General features: G+C 40.6%; 1 protein-coding gene across 1 annotated transcript in view; it reads left to right on the forward strand.

Moving 5' to 3' along the window:
* The window catches only part of PGBD5 (piggyBac transposable element derived 5), a 169572-nt gene that overhangs the window by 145237 nt on the left and 4801 nt on the right, over positions 1–19534 (forward strand). The window contains exons 5-6 of the mRNA XM_021000431.2: positions 258–455; positions 17684–17789. Coding sequence (XP_020856090.1) covers positions 258–455; positions 17684–17789 — 304 coding nt within the window. The remainder of the gene's footprint in view (positions 1–257; positions 456–17683; positions 17790–19534) is intronic.

The raw sequence follows: 19534 nt of genomic DNA on the forward strand, positions 1-19534 counted from the left end.
AATTTGAATTCAGGTCTTCCTGATTCCAGGCCCAGCGTTCTATCCACTGTGTCACCTAGCTATCTAAAATTATATTTGGAATTTGAAGACATAGATTCAAATCCTGGCTCTGCCACTTTCTAACTAATTGGCCTTAGGTGAGTCGCTTAATGTTTCTGTGCCTCAGTTTCTTCATCTGTAAACTGATGCAAACTGTAAGATACTATAATGTATATTATATGTATATTTTACAATTATTTTTCTCCCCACCCCCACAGAGATTTACTGCTGTGGACTGCTGAGTTCCCGAAAAAGTGACTGCACTGGCCTACCTCTGTCTATGCTGAATAATTCAGATGTTCCCCAGGCTCGAGGACAGTACCAAATAAAGATGAAAGGAAACATGTCTGTGATCTGCTGGTACAACAAAGGACCCTTCCGTTTTCTGACAAATGCCTATTCACCAGTTCAGCAAGGTAAGGGGGATAAATCATCTCACTCTCGCTAACTGGAGTAGACAAGGAGCCTAATGGAAGAAATGGAGAGTGGGGGAGATTTTGATGATCTGAGAGCAAGCTCTTGACAAAATGAATTTGGAGGCTTTTATAAAAGATACAGTTCCTGTAATCCTTGCGATCTCCAGGTTTGGGGTTCAAGAACCATAACTCTCTCCCTCTGGTTGATGGAAATTTCAAATTAGGAGGTGTAGAAGGCACTTGCTAAGAAGGCAGAACCCATTCTCACTGTGCTACCTCTTAAACTGCCAAGAAGGGATAGGATGATGGGTTTTTTTTTTCCAGGTGAATTAACAATCCTCATTAAAATCTCCATGTTTCACATAGGTGTAGTTAGGAATCACAGAATGACATATCAGCATGATCCCTTCAGCATCTTGGAATCTGTGAAAATCTATCCTAATTTTTAAAAAAAATCACCACCGTCTGCTTTCCTATGCTTTCAGAAGTAAATACCTGCTTTGGGTTAAGCAGCAGTTTGAACCACTTCTCTGCTGGCTTTTCTTTGAGATTAAAAAAAAATCTACTCATACACAAAGGGATTCTTTAGGAAAAAAGTCTGTTATTGTCAGGGCTTCTTACAGATCAAGTCTTATGAAGCTGCTCTAATGGAAAATGAAAAGGAACAGGACATGTGCAAAATTATTCACTTCTGTGTAGTAGCCTGTCTTTGAATCCCAATATACTGCTCATATAGCTGCAGCTGGGTGGTGCAGTAGATAGCGTGCCAGGCCTGGAGTCAGGAAGACTGAACTTCCTGATTTAAATCTGGTCTCACACGCTTACCAGCTGTGTGACCCTGGGCAAGTCACTTAACCCTGTTTGCCTCTGTTTCCTCATCTGTGAAATGAGCTGGAGAGGAAATGGCTAACCACTCCCAGTATCTTTGCCAAGAAAACCCAGATGGGGTCATCATAAACAACATCATAAAGAAAATGCTTTAAGTTTTTGTTCTAACCTACTACCTTCCCACAGGCCGAGAAATACTGTCAAGGAATATTTGCCTGGGTTTAGGCTTAAAACATATATAGTACATCAATAATTGTTAAGCACCTACCATGTGCCAGGAACTGTGCTAAGCCCTAGAGATACAAAAAGAGGCAAGAGATAGTCCCTGTCCTCAAGGAGTTTACGTCTAATGGGGGAGACAACATGCAAACAGACATATACATTGCAAGCTTTATACAGGATAAATAGGAAATAAGTAAAAGGGAAAGCATTGAAATTAAGAGGAGTTAGGAAAAGCTTCCAGTAGAAGATGGGATTTTAGTTGGTACTTTAATGCTTTCATTGTGTATGTGTGTGTATGTGTGTGTGTTTTCCTTAGCCATATTGTTGTATTGTATATTGCTTTGCAGTGTAAAGTTGTATTATATATTGCTTTACACTGCAAAGCAATGTTGTGACTATCGACTGTTAATGTAGTTACAGGACAATAGGATTTTCCCCAATGGGGCTAAAATGGACCAGTCTAGCTGTACCATCCAAGCTTTATTACAGGTTCATAGATTTAGAGCGTGCAGAGATCTTAGAGGCCATCTAGTCCAATCTTCTCATTTTACAAATGCAAAAACTGAGTCCAAGGTAGGTGAGGTGATGGATCAAGCCTCTCCAAGAGAGGAAGTAGCAGAGCCAGAATTCAGACCCAGGTCCTTTGACCCCAAATCCGGCATGCTTTCTCTTCTACCGGTGGAATATTGAAAGGACTGTAGAGTCAACTCTTAAGAGCAGTAATCAGAGAAATTAGAGGAAATGTTGCCAATTAAAGGAGGGAGAGAGAAGGATGTTTTCAACCACAGATGTATCTACTGCCCATGTAGCTTCAGTGCTTCGGTGCCCAGGAATTATGGGACCTCCTACATACATATGATAAAGTTTATGGAGTTAGGGGCAGAGATGGCTAAACAAGAAAATGAGTGACATGACAATAAATGAAAAAATGAAGATATCATAAATAACCATGGTTCCATTAAGAAAGAGAACCAAAACTGTGCCTCTGTGGCTGCTGAAGAAAAACAGAGTTGGGACTAGAAAATAAAGGAGTGCTACTCCCCCATGCCAGGAACAAAAAGATTGATGTGGGAAGAGGAAAAAGCTCACAGATGGTTTTTGGCATGCTTGGATTCATGTGTGTTTGAGGGTTGGTGCCGAGCTGCACAGAGAGTTAATAAAGCAGTAGTTTATCCTGGCAAAGTCCTGTATATGTGCGCATGGTTGGTTATGAGTCATAAAATCCCAAACCCAAGAATCTCGTTCAGTTCTAAGAAGAATGACCATGAAACACTCCATGACTAATTTCCAGCAGGAACCAAGATGAAAGAGTTGCAACAGAGTATTCTTAGATGCAGGCAAGCTATTACTGTGAAGGTACCAAATGTACTGCTGGCCAGCCCACCATTATTTTATGTGACGTTCTTGATGTAGATTGAGTCTACACAACACTAAAACAGAGAGAAAGGAAGGGCGTAAGCATTTATTAAACACCTACCTACTACATGCCAACATTTGATCTCATTTGATCTTCACAATGAGAGGTAGATGCTATTATGATCCCCATTGTACAGTTGAGGAATCTGAAACAGACAGAGATTAAATGACTTGCCCAGGGTCACACAGCTATGAAGTGTCTAAGGCTGGATTTGAACTCAGGTCTTCCTGACTCCAGGCCCGGTGCTCTGTCCACTGCACCATGCCTCTTGACAAAAGCAACTAGATTATTTGTGCTAAAAACTAATCAAATTAATAGGAATGAAAATGACCGTGTCAGTTTTGTAGAGTGTAGACAAAACAATCCACTGTTTGAGTTTGTCATCCTTCATCCCATTTGGGGTTTGTGACATGCTTTGGGTACACAGAGGCAGGAGGGTGTAGTGGCTAGAGTGTTTGACTTGTGTTCAGAAAGACTTCAGATCACCTCAGATACTTCCTGTCATTGTGATTCTGAACAAGTCACTTAACTTCCCTGTATATCAAGCTACTCCCCAGGGTTGGGGAACCTGTGACTTGTGGCCTTCTAGATCCTCAAGTGCGGTCTTTTGAATGAATCCAAATTTTATAGAACAAATCCTTTTACGACTTAATCTACAAAGTTTCGTGGTACAGTGGAAGAAGCTGTGGCTCTGGAGTAACAGGGCCTGAGTTCAAATCCTGCATCTGATGTATGTTACTTACTACCTGGGCCCCACTTTCCTTCTCTGCGAAAGGAGGGTTAGACCAGATGTCACTTGTGGTGCCCTCCGGCCTGAGATCTCAGATCCTTAAAGAAGTGAATGAAGGCGATCTTCTTTGATAGAGCAAATCACAAATGCTTTGAGTATCAGGTGAAGGGAATTCCACCCTGGGTAGCCAAAGACTGTAACCCAAGTCATCTCCAGGTGAACAGGTCAAAATGTTTTTTTGCAAAGGAGGAAAGACATTTAAAAGGTAAGCCAGGACAGACAGAAGACACCTCCTATCAAGCCCTGAATTAAAAAAAAAAAGCCTAAAGGAAAAATCTAGAAATAGAAATTGCATAAGAGAAACCACGTGATCCAAGTGTACCAAACGAAGATGAAAAAAGGAACTCACGGTTGCTATGAACACCAAGAAGGAAATGAGTCCTCAGAGACCAAGCAGGAACCCAGAGAGATTTAAAAATAAATAAATGGAGCAGGATCAGGTGAGGACAGTTTTTAACTTGAGACTTAAAGGGAGAAAAAGCTACGTTGGAATCTCTTAAGTTCATGATATTTATAGTGGTGGACAACTCTGTGAGGTCATGTGGTGAAAATGCCCCCCAAATTAAGAAGGTCAAAGAGGAAGAGATATTAGGGTTTTTTTTGAGGCGGTTGGGATTAAGTGACTTGCCCAGGGTCACACAATTGTTAAGTGTCTGATGTCAGATTTGAACTGAGGTCCTCCTGACTCCAGGGTCAATGCTCTCTATCCACTAAGCCACCTAGCTGCCCCTAAGAAGCATTAATTATTATACAAAGATAGAGTATTCAATCAGGAAGAACTTTAGAAGTTCTCTAGACCATCCAACTTATTGGATATTACATAAATATATAATATTTATGTAGTACTTCAAGATTTTCTGAGTGCTTTATAAATATCATACAAATTTATAAATACTGAACCTCACAGCAACCCGGGAGATAGGTACTATTATTATCCCCATTACACAGATGAGGAAAATGAGGTTGAATGAAGTTAAGTGAGCTGCCCAGGGTCATATAGCTATATAATCCATATAACTATATCTATATAACTAGCTAAGATTTGCAGTCAGATTTTCCTTACTCCAAGTCTAGCACTACAATAATAATAATATTTATAGCATACTTATTATGTGCAAGGCACTGTGCTAAATGCTTGTCAAATATTATCTGCTTTGATCATCATGACAACTCTGCAAATTAGATATTATTTTCCCCCATTTTACAGGTAAGGAAACTGAGGCAAACAGAGGCAGAGTGACTCTCCAAGAGTCAGGCAGCTAGTAAGTGTCTGAGGTCAGATTTGAACTCCTAGCCCAGTACTCTATCCACTGTGCCACCTTAAGATGAGGGAAATTGTTTATTAGAATGCAAAAATTGCTGAATTTGGGTTTGGGGGTTGTTGTTATTCAGCTGTGCCCAACTCTTTGTGACCCAGTGAATCACAGCATACCAGTGCTGGACATGGGGTTTTCTTGGCAAAGATACTGGAGTGGTTTGCCATTTCCTTCTCCAGTGGATTAAGGCAACCAGACATTAAATGACTGGTCCAGGGTCACCTCAGCTACTGAGTGTTTGAGGCCAGATTTGGAGTCTTCCTGACTCCAGGCCTAGTGTTCTTATCTACTGAGCCACCTCGCCGTGGATTCAAATCCCAGCTTTCCCACTTTGGGCCTTTGTGACCTGAGCAAATCTCTTAACCAGTCTGGGCTTCCATGTCATCATCTCTACATCCCACTCAGGCTTCTGGAGGGGCAATGAAACAGACCCCAAAACACCAAGAGACCTCTACTTACCTTCAAATCCCAGTGATCTTCCTCGGCAAATTCTCAGTAGCAGATTTTAAATCTCAGACTATTCTGTCCCTTGTGTCTCTGACCTCTGACTGATGCCCACACTGCTTCTGGGTGAGCTTACCCCAGCAGAACTGAAAGTTTATTTTCAGGGATGGCTGAGTGCCACAATGGATTGAATGCCAGTCCTGGAGTCAGGAAGACTTGAGTTCAAAACCAGTTTCATATACTTAGTAGTACATGTGACCCTGGGCAAGGTACTTTACCTCTATTTGTCTCAGTTTCCTCATCTGTAAAATGGAGATAATAACAGCACCTCCCTCCCACGGTTATTGTGAGGATCAAATGAGATAATATTTGTAAAGCATTTAGCACAGTGCCTGGCACATAGTAAGTACTATATAAATTAATTATTATTATTATTATTTATTATTATTATTATTGTTTTAATATTAGCCCAAGCTAAATGGAATTTGTTAGATAAATTTGAAGCATATATCCACACCCACAATCCCCCTATACACACAGATACAATGGGAAAAAAATTTTAATTTCAGTAAGGTTCCAAGCTAAATATAGAAAATACGAACATTTAAAGAGCTAAGCTGCCACTTGAGAAATGATTCAGGGTGGTCAAGGGAAAGGAAACCCCCATAGTGTTGGTGAGCATCTGTAGGCTTTCTGAGAGATTTTTTGCTGCTTAATGTCACGACACCTCTCTCAAGAGCAAAATCTTTTGTGCTTTGTTTCTAGTTCCCATTTTGAGGCCAGTGCTCCCCCATCAAAGCCTTGGTACATTTAAGCTTCGCAGATTTATGAGGCTAATGGGAATGCAGAGCATTTCTCTGTGAAACTGCCAGAGAGCCGTTCAGAAGTGTGTGGAATCCAGTGGTAAAGATTTAGGCCAAGTAACCAGAGCAAGGAGATGGGAGACAGATGGGGTCCTGAGATATAGCAGAGGTCATTTACGCGCTACACACACACACACACACACACACACACACACACACACGTCAGAAAATTCCAGTGTGTCCTTGTCACATCCAAGATCAAATGTAAAATCCTCTGTCCTTAATAACCTGCCACCCCCACACCTTTCCAGTCTTCTTATACTTCTATCACCTTACATGCTATCCAGTAACACTGGCTTCCTTACTGTTCCTTGAACAAGATTCTGTCTCCTGACTCCAGGTTTTATCTTCAGACTCAGAAAGAGTGATACATTTCCTAATGTTGTTGAGTCGTTTTTCAGTCATGTCTGACTCTTCATGACCCCATTTGGGATTCTCTTGGCAAAGATACTGGAATGGTTTTACCATTTCCTTCTCCATCTCATTTGACAGATGAGGAAACTGAGGCAGTCAGGGTTAAGATGTTGCCCAAGTCACACAGCTCCTAAGTGTCTGAGGCCAAATCTTCTCTTAGGGAGCTGAGTTTTCCTTACTACAGGCCTGATACTTTATCCACTGCACCACCTAACTGCCCTGCATTTCCTAATAGGGCTGGATTATTTTTGGTTAAGGATAGCAGTCCATAACAATGGGATTTGATTTAGAATTTATGTAAATTAAAATAAGCATCATGAAGTAATGATAAAGAACTGTCCTCGAGCCAGGAAAAGCTGACTTTAAATCCCATCCATGACACGTACTGACTGTGTGACCCTAGGCAAGTCACTTAACCTTTTAGTGCTCTAGGTAATGCTCTGAGACAGAGTTACAGACAATGTGCTGACCTGCCCTGATAGAGAGAACCTCTTAACCCAGGAGTTCCCAGTACCAATGAAATCACAAATCCAGGTGCTGTTCTTATAAACTAAAAGGCAACCCAGGAAACCCAGGAGCTGTCACTTCCAGGGTAGAGCACACATCTTAGAATCTTAGAAATCTTAGAATCTTAAGAAAAGAGCATATTTAAATTGGAAGGACTGTTAGGCATCACATACATTATTGAATTTAGTGTGAACCATTATTATCAAAAGTCTTTGATTGGGAAGGTAGGGTTCTAGGAGTAAGTACCCTAAAGGGGGATGTATGAGGTGTTCAGGGAGGACCAGCACCTCTGGGGTGAGGGCTTCCTGAGCCCTTTTCAGGGCTGCTTATCCACTTTAGGTGTCCACCTGGCACCCAACTCTGACCTGTGGCTCCAGGAAGTTATAACATGCACAGTAGCCACATCCCAGTAAAACCTTCTTGGCAGACAAGCTACGCCAGGCTGAGGGTGACCGATGGGTCACAAACCCATCAGTGAGTTAGGGAGTGTCTACCCCAAGCATGTGAAGACTTTGCCCAGCAGAATAGGTAGATGAAAACAAATTATTCCAAAGGCCATGAAGGCAGCTGAAGTAGGCACTGTGAAGTGCTTTAGAGCTTGGCCAGACATCAAAGACACCAAGGTCATCCACCATCGTGGGCCATCAACAGTCTCCTGATGTGTCTTGTCACTGAACTTCAGTGGAAGAGAGAATGAGGCTGATGACTTTGTACAACTCTGTCTCACTTAAATCCAATTCACTAATGAGTCAAGACATCATCCTGTGATGTCATTGGTCCTCTTCAAAAAACATCATCAACCCTAAAGGACTTTTGAGTAGGAGACACACCGGACTTCATACCACAAGGGGATGTAGGGATTCAAAGCCTGAACTGATGGGTCATTAAAGGGTACAGGACATAATTTTGATGAAGCTGGCCTCTATAAAACAGGTGCTAAGCTTAATTAGCTTCCATTTCATTAGCCCTAGCCAAGTCTCAGTAACAAGGCTAAGTGTCAGTCCCCTCCAGGAGTCAGAGGACACTTGAGAAAGGAAAATTTATACCTAAACTCTTCTTTGGACCTGCAATCTCATTCTTTTTCTGACCATGTACATTTAAGGGCAGCTAAAGGTGATGCAGTGGATACAGCAGGAATTAGGAAGATCTGAGTTCAAATTTAGCCTCAGATACTTACCAGCTATGTGATCCTCACGAGTCACTTAATCCTCTTTGCCTCAGTTTCCTCATCTGTAAAATGAGCTGGAGAAGGAAATGGCAAAACCACTCCAGTATCTTTGCCACAAAAACCTCAAATGGGGTCATGAAGAGTCAGACACGACTGAACAACAGCAACAGAATTTTCAAGCGCAACATCAGGAGAGGAGCTCAATAAACTCGACAAGCATTCATTGACCCAGATTTTGGAGAGGTACAAAGACCAGAATTTTAAAAATCTCTGCACTCTAGGAGCTTGCAGCCTGCTGAAGGGATTCAACATGTTGAGAGATAAGGAAACACAAAGTATTTTGAGGAAGAGAGAACAGCAGCAACTGAGAGGGTCACAAAGGACTTAACATAGGAAGTGGCAGGAGACTTACACTTTAAAGAAAGCTAGAGATTCGCAAGAGGCAGAGGTGAGGGAGAAAGCATAGCAGGCCTGGAAGATGGCCTGGGAAAATGCAGAGACAAGAGGGAGGATGCTGAGTGTGGGGAGCAGGGAGCAGGCCAGCCTGATAGAAGGTAGTGTGTGTGTAAAGACTGGTAATAAGATGAGACACTATAAAAGACCTTTAACAAATGACTATTAAGACAAATGAAAATACTTCCAAAAATTTTTTTTAAAAAAGAAAATACTTTGGTTTTCTGGCTTCTTACTATATGATTTTTTAAAAAATAAAATCTCCTTTATAATCGAAATATAACCCTAAAATAGTCCTAAACCCATGTCCAATCAAAAACAAAAGGTCAAATTTGTATGAAAATGTTTATAGCAGCTCTTTTATTGGAGGCTAAGAATTGGAAATCAAAGGGATGCCCGTCAGTTGGGGAATGGATCAACAAGCTGTGGTTTATGAGTATAATGGAATGTTATTGTGCTATAAGAAATGACAAGCAGGATGATTTCAGAAAAACCTGGAAAGACTTACATGAACTGATGCAAAGTGAAGTGAGTAGAACCAGGAGAACAATGTACACAGTAACAGCAATATTGTTCCATGAATTGTAAATGATTTAGCTATTCTCAGCAATACACTGATCTAAGACAATCCCAAAGGACTAGTGATGAAGCATGCTATCAGCCTCCAGAAAAAGAAATGATATTGATTGAGTACAGACTGAAGCATGCTATTTTTCACTTTTTTTCTATCATTTGAGTCTTCTTGTACAAAATGACTAATATGGAAATGTTTTCCATAATTGCACATGTGTAGCCTGTATCTGATTGCATACCATCTCAGGAAGGGGAGAGGGGAAGGAGGTAGGGATAGAGTTTGGAACTCAAAACTTTAAATAAAAATGTTAAAAAAAATTTTAATGGTCAAATTAAAATAAAAAATTCAGGGCAATTAATTAGATCAAAATTTAGGTCAGTTAGGTAAAAAAAATTAAAGATCAATCAGTGGATATATGTAAATTCTAAACCATATTTTGGCATAAAAGATTCTTTAGTTTAATGCCTCCTTATATAGTTTGATAGCATGATCTCTGGACCTGATATGGGCTTCTTTGATATAGTGGAAGTATTTACTATTCATTTGTTTCAGTTGTGTCTGACTCTTCACAACCTTATTTAGGATTTTCTTGGCAAAGACACTGGAGTGGTTTGCCATTTCCTTCCCCAGCTCCTTTTACAGATGAGGGAACCAAGGCCAACAGGGTTAAATGACTTGCCCAGGGTCACATAGCTAGTAAGTGTCTGAGACCGAATTTGAACTCAGGTCTTCCTAATTTCAGGCCTAGCACTCTATCCACACTGCCCCACCTAGCTTCCCATAGTGGAAATATACCATGAAAAAGAACTTTTTGGAACTAAAACAGCAAAGTAATTGAAGTTGATGAATCAATCTCTCTCTCTCTCTCTCTCTCTCTCTCTCTCTTTGGTTTTCACATCCTATTTGTTTGATTTTGTCATTTTTTTGTGTATAAGTAGCATAGTGGAAAGAACACTGATTTCAGAGTCCAAAGACCCGGGTTTAAGCTTTGGCGTGTGATGCTTACTGACTTTTGGCATCTCACAACCTCTCTCAGCCTGTTTCCTTATCTGTAAAATTGGAATAATAATCCTTGTACAAGAAACAGAAGTTCTTCACCTCTTTTATGTCATAGACCCCATTCGCAGTCTGGTGAAGCCTATGAATCCTTTCTCAGAATAACATCTTTTAAATGTAAAAAATAAAATACATAGGGTTCCCCAGAAGACCAAAGGTTAGTGAAAATAGGGATTCTTTTTCTCATCCAAATTGATATACCCTCTGCAATCTATGGACCTCTTGGAGGTCTGCAAAGCCCAGATCAAGAACCTCTGTTCTTAGTTTTTATAAGTTGCAAAAGGTTCCTGTCTACATTGATGGACAAAGTTGCCTCACTGAAAGTTTCTTAAATTAATGAAATCATAGGCATAGATGAGTGACAGAGACAGACAGACACACACATGCACACACACACACACACACACACACACACACACACACACACACAGAGACATTCTAACCCCTTGAACTACCTTCCTCATAGAATTGTTGTGAAAAACATACTTTAAAAAAAGCTTAAAATGATATATAAATTTGAGCTATTATTATTAATCTTTCAACGACCGGATAAGTATCCATATCCATGGAATGGAATGTATTTGTGTTCATTTGTGTTGTGATGGATTTATATGATTTGTTGTGGGGAAAAGGGCTTGGTTGGGGTTGAGGAGAGAAAAGGACAAGGAAGTTTATTCTATCTTATCTGATTATGTGGGAATATCCAAAATCTTCCTGTGAAGGGATGAAAAAAAATCACAAGCCCAATTTGGAAGAGAAATGAGATAAAGAGCACAAATGACTCTTCTTTGCTGCATGGAAACACACTTTCCCCTGGCTCTACTGTCATCTCCACAAGCTGTCATCCCATACTTCTCCTGTCTTTCATTGCTAAACTCCTAGTAAGAGCTGTCTGCAGTAATTGCCTTCACTGCTTTGCTACACACCCATTTCTCAATCCCCTTGCAGTCTGGCTTCTGATCTTACTGCTATCCTGAAATTGTTCTTTCCTCTGCTATCAGTATCTTTTAGATGCTAAATTCAATGGACTTTTCTTAGTCCTTATCTCCCTTGACCTCTCTGCCATTTTTGATAGCTACCATACACACTCTCCTCTTACTTCCATGGCATTGCATTCTCCTAGGTTTCCTCCTATGAGGAGATCACTTCTGATCCTGTGGGTCCAATCACTTCTACCCAGCGTCTGTTGCTGGGTCATCATGCATTTACCACCAGCCGAGTGTCGATATCCCCTAAGGTTCCATCCTATGCCCTCATCTTTCTTACATTCTCTTAGCAATCTCATCAGCTCTCACAGGTTCACTTATCAGGTCCACGCAGCTGACTTCCAGGTGTCTCTATTTAATCTCAGATTCCAGAACTCCAACACTCCTTGCCAACTGCTTTCTGGACGTCTCTCCCTGGGTTACCTATCAGCCCCTCAAAATCACCATGTCCAAAGTTGAATTCAACATCTTCCTCACCCCCCCCGCTTTTGTCAATTCTCCCCTCTTCCAACGTTCCTTCTTTCTGTGTCATCTTCACATTCTTCCAGGTAATCTTAATTATCCTTAACTTGTCTCCCTCTCTTACCTTTTTGTTGTTGTTATCGAGTTGTTTCAGTCATGTCCAACTCTTTGTGACCCCATTTAGGGTTTTCTTGGCAAAGATATTGATGTGGTTTGCAGTTTCCTTCTCCAACTCATTTTACAGAACAGGAAATTGTGACCAGGGTCACACAGCTAGCGTCAGAGGGTGGAGTTGAACTCAGGTCTTCCTCCATCCAGGCTTTTGGGGTACCTTCCCCCCGTATCTAATAAGTTGCTAAGTCTTATTGATTAAAGCTACATCTCTTGAATCCATCCCCTTCTCCACTCACATAGCCTCTACCCAATTCCAGGCCTTCATCTTCTCTCACTTGTACCTCTTAATTGGGGTCTCTGACTCTAGTCTGGGGATTCTTAGACTCCCTTGGGAATCTGGTAAAGCCTTTGGATCTCTTTCTCAGAATAATGTTTTAAATTTACAAAATAAAATACACAGGATTGCAAAAGAAACCAACTTATTTGGTACAGTTAGTAAAATATTTTTGAAAACAGGTACACAGTCTCCAGGTTAAAGCCCTTGTTCTAGTCTATCTCCTCTCTAACCCATTTTTGTCACAATAATCTCCCTAAGGCATGGATCTGACGATATCACTCCCGGTTAAATTAACTTCAGTGCCTCTCAATTTCTAAACAACAGTATCCAACCTTTTCAAGTGAGAGAAACCCTTTTTAATGTCCAAAAATTTCACAGGCCCTTATGTGATACTAACAATTTATTTCTTTTTTTATGACATTTTTATTTTTGTTATGTTTAACAATCATCAATGTACACACAAACACTTTTTTCCTATTTATTTGTTTATTTTTAGATTTATGGAATAAAACAAGCATTTCCATATAATAATATAATAATTCCATATAAGAAAAAAGATGATTGCATGTGAAACTGCACATCCATTATGTATAACTTGCTATTCCTTTTAAATATATGATAAAGTTATCATTAGCAATTCATTTCTGTTGAGAAAATACATCATGGCAAAAAGCTACTATCTGGCTTTTGATGCTTTTAGATGAACTTTTATTTTATCTATCCCAACAGCATCTACATACATTTGAAAAAAGGTAATAAGTATATGCACAAAACATTTACACGAACTAAAGGCATTGGAGTGTTGGTTTTGTTCTTGTTTTTTGCAATATAGATTCTTAGACTTGTAATTACTCCTTGTCCCTCATCCCCAGGGCATCACAGGTCCATAGATTGGAAATGACCCTAGGATAAAATGCAGATTTTTTAGCCAGGACTCAAGGCCCTTCATGATCTGGATTCAACCTACCTTTCCAGCCTCATTCTATGTTACTACCCTTCATGCATTCTAGATTCTTAACCACTACTAAAATATTCCCCAAACTTGACAATGCATCTCCCATGACTGTATACTCACAAGAATTCTCTCATACCTTGAACACAGTCTCTTCTTCATCTCTACTTTTCAGAATCCTCATCTTCAAGGCTCAACTCGGGATCTCTGTGAAACTTTCTTTGTAATTCCCAGTTATTAGTAAACCCCAATAAACCACATCCCCCCCAGTTATCAGTGCCTCTCCCCCCTTAAATTATCTTGTATTCTATTTAGCTCTGTGTGTGTGTTGCATATCTCTCTTCCACTCTCTCTACTCCATCCCCGTCCCCACAGTAGAAAGTATGTGCTTTGAGGACAGGTACTGTTGTATGTGTTTGTATTCCCTGAGCCTTGAACAGTGCCTTGTTCATAGTTAGTGCTGAATAAATGTTTGTTAAATTAAAGTGACCCATGTAAGGCTGGAGAAGGAGGCAAATGGAGGAAGACATCGGTAATTCTGGTTCACTTTTTCAAGTGATATTAACACTATGCTTCCACCTCTAAGCAGGTGCCACCTTTGTTGCCTTTCCATTACCTCACCCTTAGTCATTGAATGGGTGTGGCCTCAGACAAACTGAGATCTGGAAAAGACCTTAATTGAGAAAGGCCAAGTCAGCCACTGCATGCTGGGCCATCACCAGTCCTGACTTTTGTCTTGCCTCTGGACTCTGATGACTCTGGAGGAGAGAGTGAGGCTAACAACGTTGCACAGCTCTGCCTCACTTTAATCCAATTCACACACAAGTCAAGACATCATCTTGGTAGTGTTGTCGATCCTCTTCAAGAATGAAACGACGAACAACGGCATCCCTTAAATTCCACATGTGATGGCTATTTTGAGTATCTACCTGTGATGGATGGGAAAAGAATGAGAGGGGGGCGGAGCCAAGATGGCAGAGTGAAAGCAGTGACTTCCTTGAGCTCTCCCCCAAACCCCTCCAAATACTCATAAAAAATGGCTCTAAACAAATTTTGAAGCAGCAGAACCCACAAAAAAGACAGAGTGAAACAAATTTCCAGCCCAAGACAGCCTAGATGATCGATCAGAAAGGTGTATCGCACAGGCCTTGGAGTGGAGCGCAGCACGGCTTGGGTGTGCAGGCCGCAGTGACCCTGGAGCAGGCGTCAGAGGACTGAATCACAGGCAGCTGTGGAGGTTTCCAGACTCCTCAATCCATGAATGCCACAGACAACTTAGAAGGTCAGTGGGAAAAGTCTCTTTCTGTCTGTGCTGAGAGAGGAAGGCAGGGTCTCAGCTCCATTCCCCAAGAGCGTGGCCCTGGGGGGGGGCAGCTGCTTCCTGAGCTTCCGGCCCACAGACTAAGGGGGAATCCAGTGGCTGATCAGAGAGGGACTGCAGGGATCTCTTTGCCAGTGCTGAGGCAGGAATCTCTTGCTTTGCCCATGTTTGGATCTGGGTCACAGTTCTGGGCAGCGGTGCTGGGGTGAGGAGGAACACTGGCATGGTGGAGCTTGGAGTGGCTATGGAGAGGAACCCCTCCTCACAGTTACAGAACAGAAAGGAATACTTGTGGTCACAGGCCAGGAAAGGAGTAAACACCTCGCCCTGTATCATACCACCTTGGAAGAACTGAAAATTTACAGGTCCCTACAAGTATCTCTGAAAACAGCTAGACAAACCCCTGAAGCTTGGGACAATACATTCCCCACATTGGAAGCAGACTCTTACCTTAACAAAGAGTTTAAAACTCAAATAATTGGCCGGGATCATGAGCAAGCAGCACAAAAAGAGTCAGACTATATTATCTTACTTTGGTGAAAAGAAGATCAAAATATGCAACCAGAAGAAGACAACAAAGTCAAATCTCCTACATCCAAAGCTTCCAAGAAAAATATGAATCAGTCCCAGACCTTGGAAAAGCTCAGAAAGGATTTTGAGAAGCAAGTAAGGGAAGTAGAGGAAAACTGGGAAGAGAAATGAGAGTGATGCAAGAAAATCATGAAAAATAAGTCAACAGCTTGCTAAAGGAGACCCAAAAAAATACTGAAGAAAATAACACCTTAAAAAATAGCCTAACCCAAATGGCAAAAGAGGTCCAAAAAGCCAATGAGGAGAAGAATGCCCTAAAAAGAAAAATTGGCCAAATGGAAAAGGAAGTCCAAAAGATTACTGAAGAAAATACTTCCTTAAAAATTAGAATAGAGCAATTGGAAGCTAGTGACTTTATGAGAAATCAAGACACTGTAAAACAAATCCAAAAGAATGAAAAATTAGAAAACAATGTGAAATATCTCATTGGAAAAACAACTGACCTGGAAAATAGATCCAGGAGAGAGAATTTAAAAATTATTGGACTATCTGAAAGCCATGATCAAAAAAGAGCCTAGACACCATCTTTCAAGAAATTATCAAGGAAAACTGCCCTGATATATTAGAACCAGAGGGCAAAATAGAAATTGAAAGAATCCACAGATCTCCTCCTGAAAGAGATCCCCAAAGGAAAACTCCTAGGAATATTATAGCCAAATTCCAGAGTTCCCAGGTCAAGGAGAAAATATTACAAGCTGCCAGAAGGAAACAATTCAAGTACTGTGGAAACACAATCAGGATAACACAAGAGTTAGCAGCTTCTACATTAAAGGACCGAGGGCATGGAATATAATATTCCAGGGCAAAGGAGATAGGATTACAACCAAGAATCACCTACCCAGCAAAACTGAGTATAATCCTTCAGGGGAAAAAATGGTCATTCAGTGAAATAGAGGACTTTCAAGCATTCCTGATGAAAAGACCAGAGCTGAATAGAAAATTTGACTTTCAAATACAGGACTCCAGTGGAACATGAAGAGGTAAACAGGAAAGAGAAATCATAAGAGACTTATTAAGATTGAACTGTTTACATTCCTGCATGGAAAGATGATATTTATAACTCATGAGACCTTTGTCAGTATTAGGGTAGTTGGAGGAAAAAAATTATATGTATATATAGATAGATAGATAGAGGGCACAGGGTGAGTTGAAGATTAAGGGGTCATATCTGGAGAATAAAATTAAGGGATGAGGGAGGATTATACTTAGAAAAGAAGAAAGGGAGAGGTAGAATGGGGTAAATTATCTCACAAAAAAACAGAAAAGAAAAGTCTCTTACAGTGGAGGGGAAAGGGGAAGGTGAGAGGGAATGAGTGAATCTTATTCTCATAGGATTTGGCTTAAGGAGGGAATAACATACACATTCAATTGGGTATGGAAATCTGACCCTACAGGAAAATAGGGGGAGAAGGGGACAAGAGAGCAGGGGGATGATAGAGAGGAGGGCAGATTGGGAAAGGGGTAATCAGAAGTAAATACTTCTGAGGAGGGACAGGGTCAAAAGAAAGAATAGAATAAATGGGAGGGCAGGATAGGATTAAGGGAAATAGAGTTAGTTTTTCACAACATGTCTACTATGGAAGTGTTTTGCATAACTGCACATGTACAACCTATATTGAGTTGCTTGCCTTTTCAATGAGGGTGGGTGGGGAGGGAGGAAGAGAGAAAATCTGAAACCTAAAGTTTTAAAAACATATGTTTAAAAAATGTTTCACATGCTACTGGGAAATAAGAAATACAGGAAATGGGGTACAGAAGTCTATCCTGCCCTAAGAAAAGGTGGGGGGGAGGAGAGAGAAGAGAGGCAGACTAGGGGAAGGGATATTCAGAATGCATGCCATCTTGGGGTGGGGGGAGGGATGAAAATTTGGAACTCAAAAACTTGTGGAAGTGAATGTTGAAAACTAAAAATAAATAAATTTATATTTTTTTAAAAAAAAAGGAAAGAAAAGGATGAGAGAAGGAGCCCTTATTATTGTTGGAATGGGGCCCAAGTGGTGGATGGAAGGGAAGGGATGGAATTGAAAAGATGAAGGAAAGATTCCTCTGTGTGTATCAAACACACACACACACACACACACACACACACACACACACACACACACAGAGCACAATTTATACCTCTCCAACCCCTACTTTTTTTTATATCACTATGTTACCATATACCTAATGTCCATATTTTCTCTCCTAGCCTGTATGCTCATCTGCCTTTTGTTTTTCTCATCTCCACAAAATTCTTTAGTGATGGGTTTTTCTTTTAATCTTTTTATTTTCTTTCTTAGAGCTGTTGTTTATTAAGGCCTGTTTATGGTAAGCTGACCAGAGTTAGGATCTTTTATAGAAAATATTCCTCCTCCCCCACTTTGAAAAACAAAAAAAATTAAGAAAAGGAATGATTCTCTTTTCCATGCAGGAGTGATTATCAAGAGGAAAAGTGGAGAAATCCCCTGCCCTTTGGCTGTGGAAGCTTTCGCCGCTCACCTTAGCTATATCTGCAAATATGATGACAAATACAGCAAGTAAGCAAAAAAAAAAAAAGAATCCTTAACCACCATGATATGGGTATGCTCATTCATTTTCTCACCACTGCTTATTCAGTAGATTGATAGATATCCTGCTCTGCCACTTGCTACCTCATGTGACTTGAGTTAGAAAAGTCACTTAACATCTTGGAGATCATTTCCTCATCTGTAAAACTTGGGGGTTTGGACCATATAAAATCTCTTCCAGATTTAAATGTGAGATCCCTAAGATAGTCATTATGACTCTGGTTATAAAATGGGAAACCTAGGAAATTCAGAGAAGTGTGCCCCTATTGCCTCCAAACTTTTTAATTTGTCATTCATGGCTTCTTCTAAGCTCATCCTATTCTACCTGCCCAATCTTGTCTCTCTTTACTGCCAAGTAAAAGACGTATACCGGGGGCAGGTAGGTGGCGCAGTAGATACAGCTCTGGCCTTGGAGTCAGGAGGACCTGAGTTCAAATGTGGCCTCAGACACATGACACTTACTAGCTGTGTGACCCTGGGCAAGTCACTTAATCTCAATTGTCTCACTAAAATAAACAAATAAATAAATAAATAAATTGCAAGCTAAAAGACACATACCAGTCAGGTATATGGCTTCATTCTGCCCTATTCACATCATGCTTATACTCAGTTCCAAGCCATTGTCATTCTGTTCTTTGTTTGCACACACATCCCAGCTCCCCAAGCTGGGGAAAGGTCTGTAACACCCAACTCCATTGCCTCACTTTTCTACCCAGCTAAATCCTACCCATCTTTCAAGACCCAGTAAGTATCCTGCCTTCTCCACAAAGTCTTCCTGACTTCTTCAGCTCATATGCTATCACCTCTTTCACTTGACTACATGTAGCATTCACTGTCTAGACCAGTAGTCTTCAATGTTTTTAGTCTCAAAACTCCTTTATCCTCTTAAAAACTATAGAGTGCCCTTCAAAGAGCTTTTGTTTATGTGGGACTATATCTATTGATAATTCCTGTTTTTAAAAAATTAAATGTGTCAGTGATAGTTTTAACCTTGTGGGCCCCTTGAAAAGGGTTTTAGGAAGAACCACTGTTGTAGGCTATTCATCTTGGTACTTAATCTCCATACTGCTGTTCTTCCAACATGTCCTTCGAACCAAACTGTCAGTGGAAGAAACTGTCATTTCTCTGACAGTTCCCTACACACAAACACACACACACACAACACACACACACACACACACACACACGCTATCCCTAGCACTCAGCACAACACTTTGATATTAAAGCTTTTTGTTGTTTTTTGTTTAGTTGTTTTAGTCATGTCCAACTCCTATCCCCCTACTTGGGGTTTTCTTGGCAAAGATACTAGAGTGATTTGCCATTTCCTTCTCCAACTTATTTTACAGATGAGGAAACTGAGGCAAACAGGGTTAAGTGGCTTGCCCAGAGTCACACAGCTAGTAAGTGTCTGAGGCTGGATTTGAACTCAAGTGTCCCTGACTCCAGGCCCAGAGCTTTATCTGCTGCACCATCTGTCTACTCTTATTAAAGGAGCTAAATAAATATTATTTCTTGAATAGTAACATGATAGTGAATTATAATGGGTATGTTTCTAAGCTCTGCTCAAGGTTGGACTACTGCCAAAGAGCAATTGATCATTTACTCAACTATCTAGGGTTGGGGAAATTTGAATTTTCTGTACTTTTTTCAGGGTAAGCTGGGGTCAGCAAGTACCTAGAAGGTCTATCTAAGGGCATAAGATATGGGGATTTCCC

Source organism: Phascolarctos cinereus, unplaced genomic scaffold (assembly GCF_003287225.1).
Source record: "Phascolarctos cinereus isolate Bilbo 61053 unplaced genomic scaffold, phaCin_HiC Scaffold_5;HRSCAF=322, whole genome shotgun sequence".
Classification (NCBI taxonomy): Eukaryota; Metazoa; Chordata; class Mammalia; order Diprotodontia; family Phascolarctidae; genus Phascolarctos; species Phascolarctos cinereus.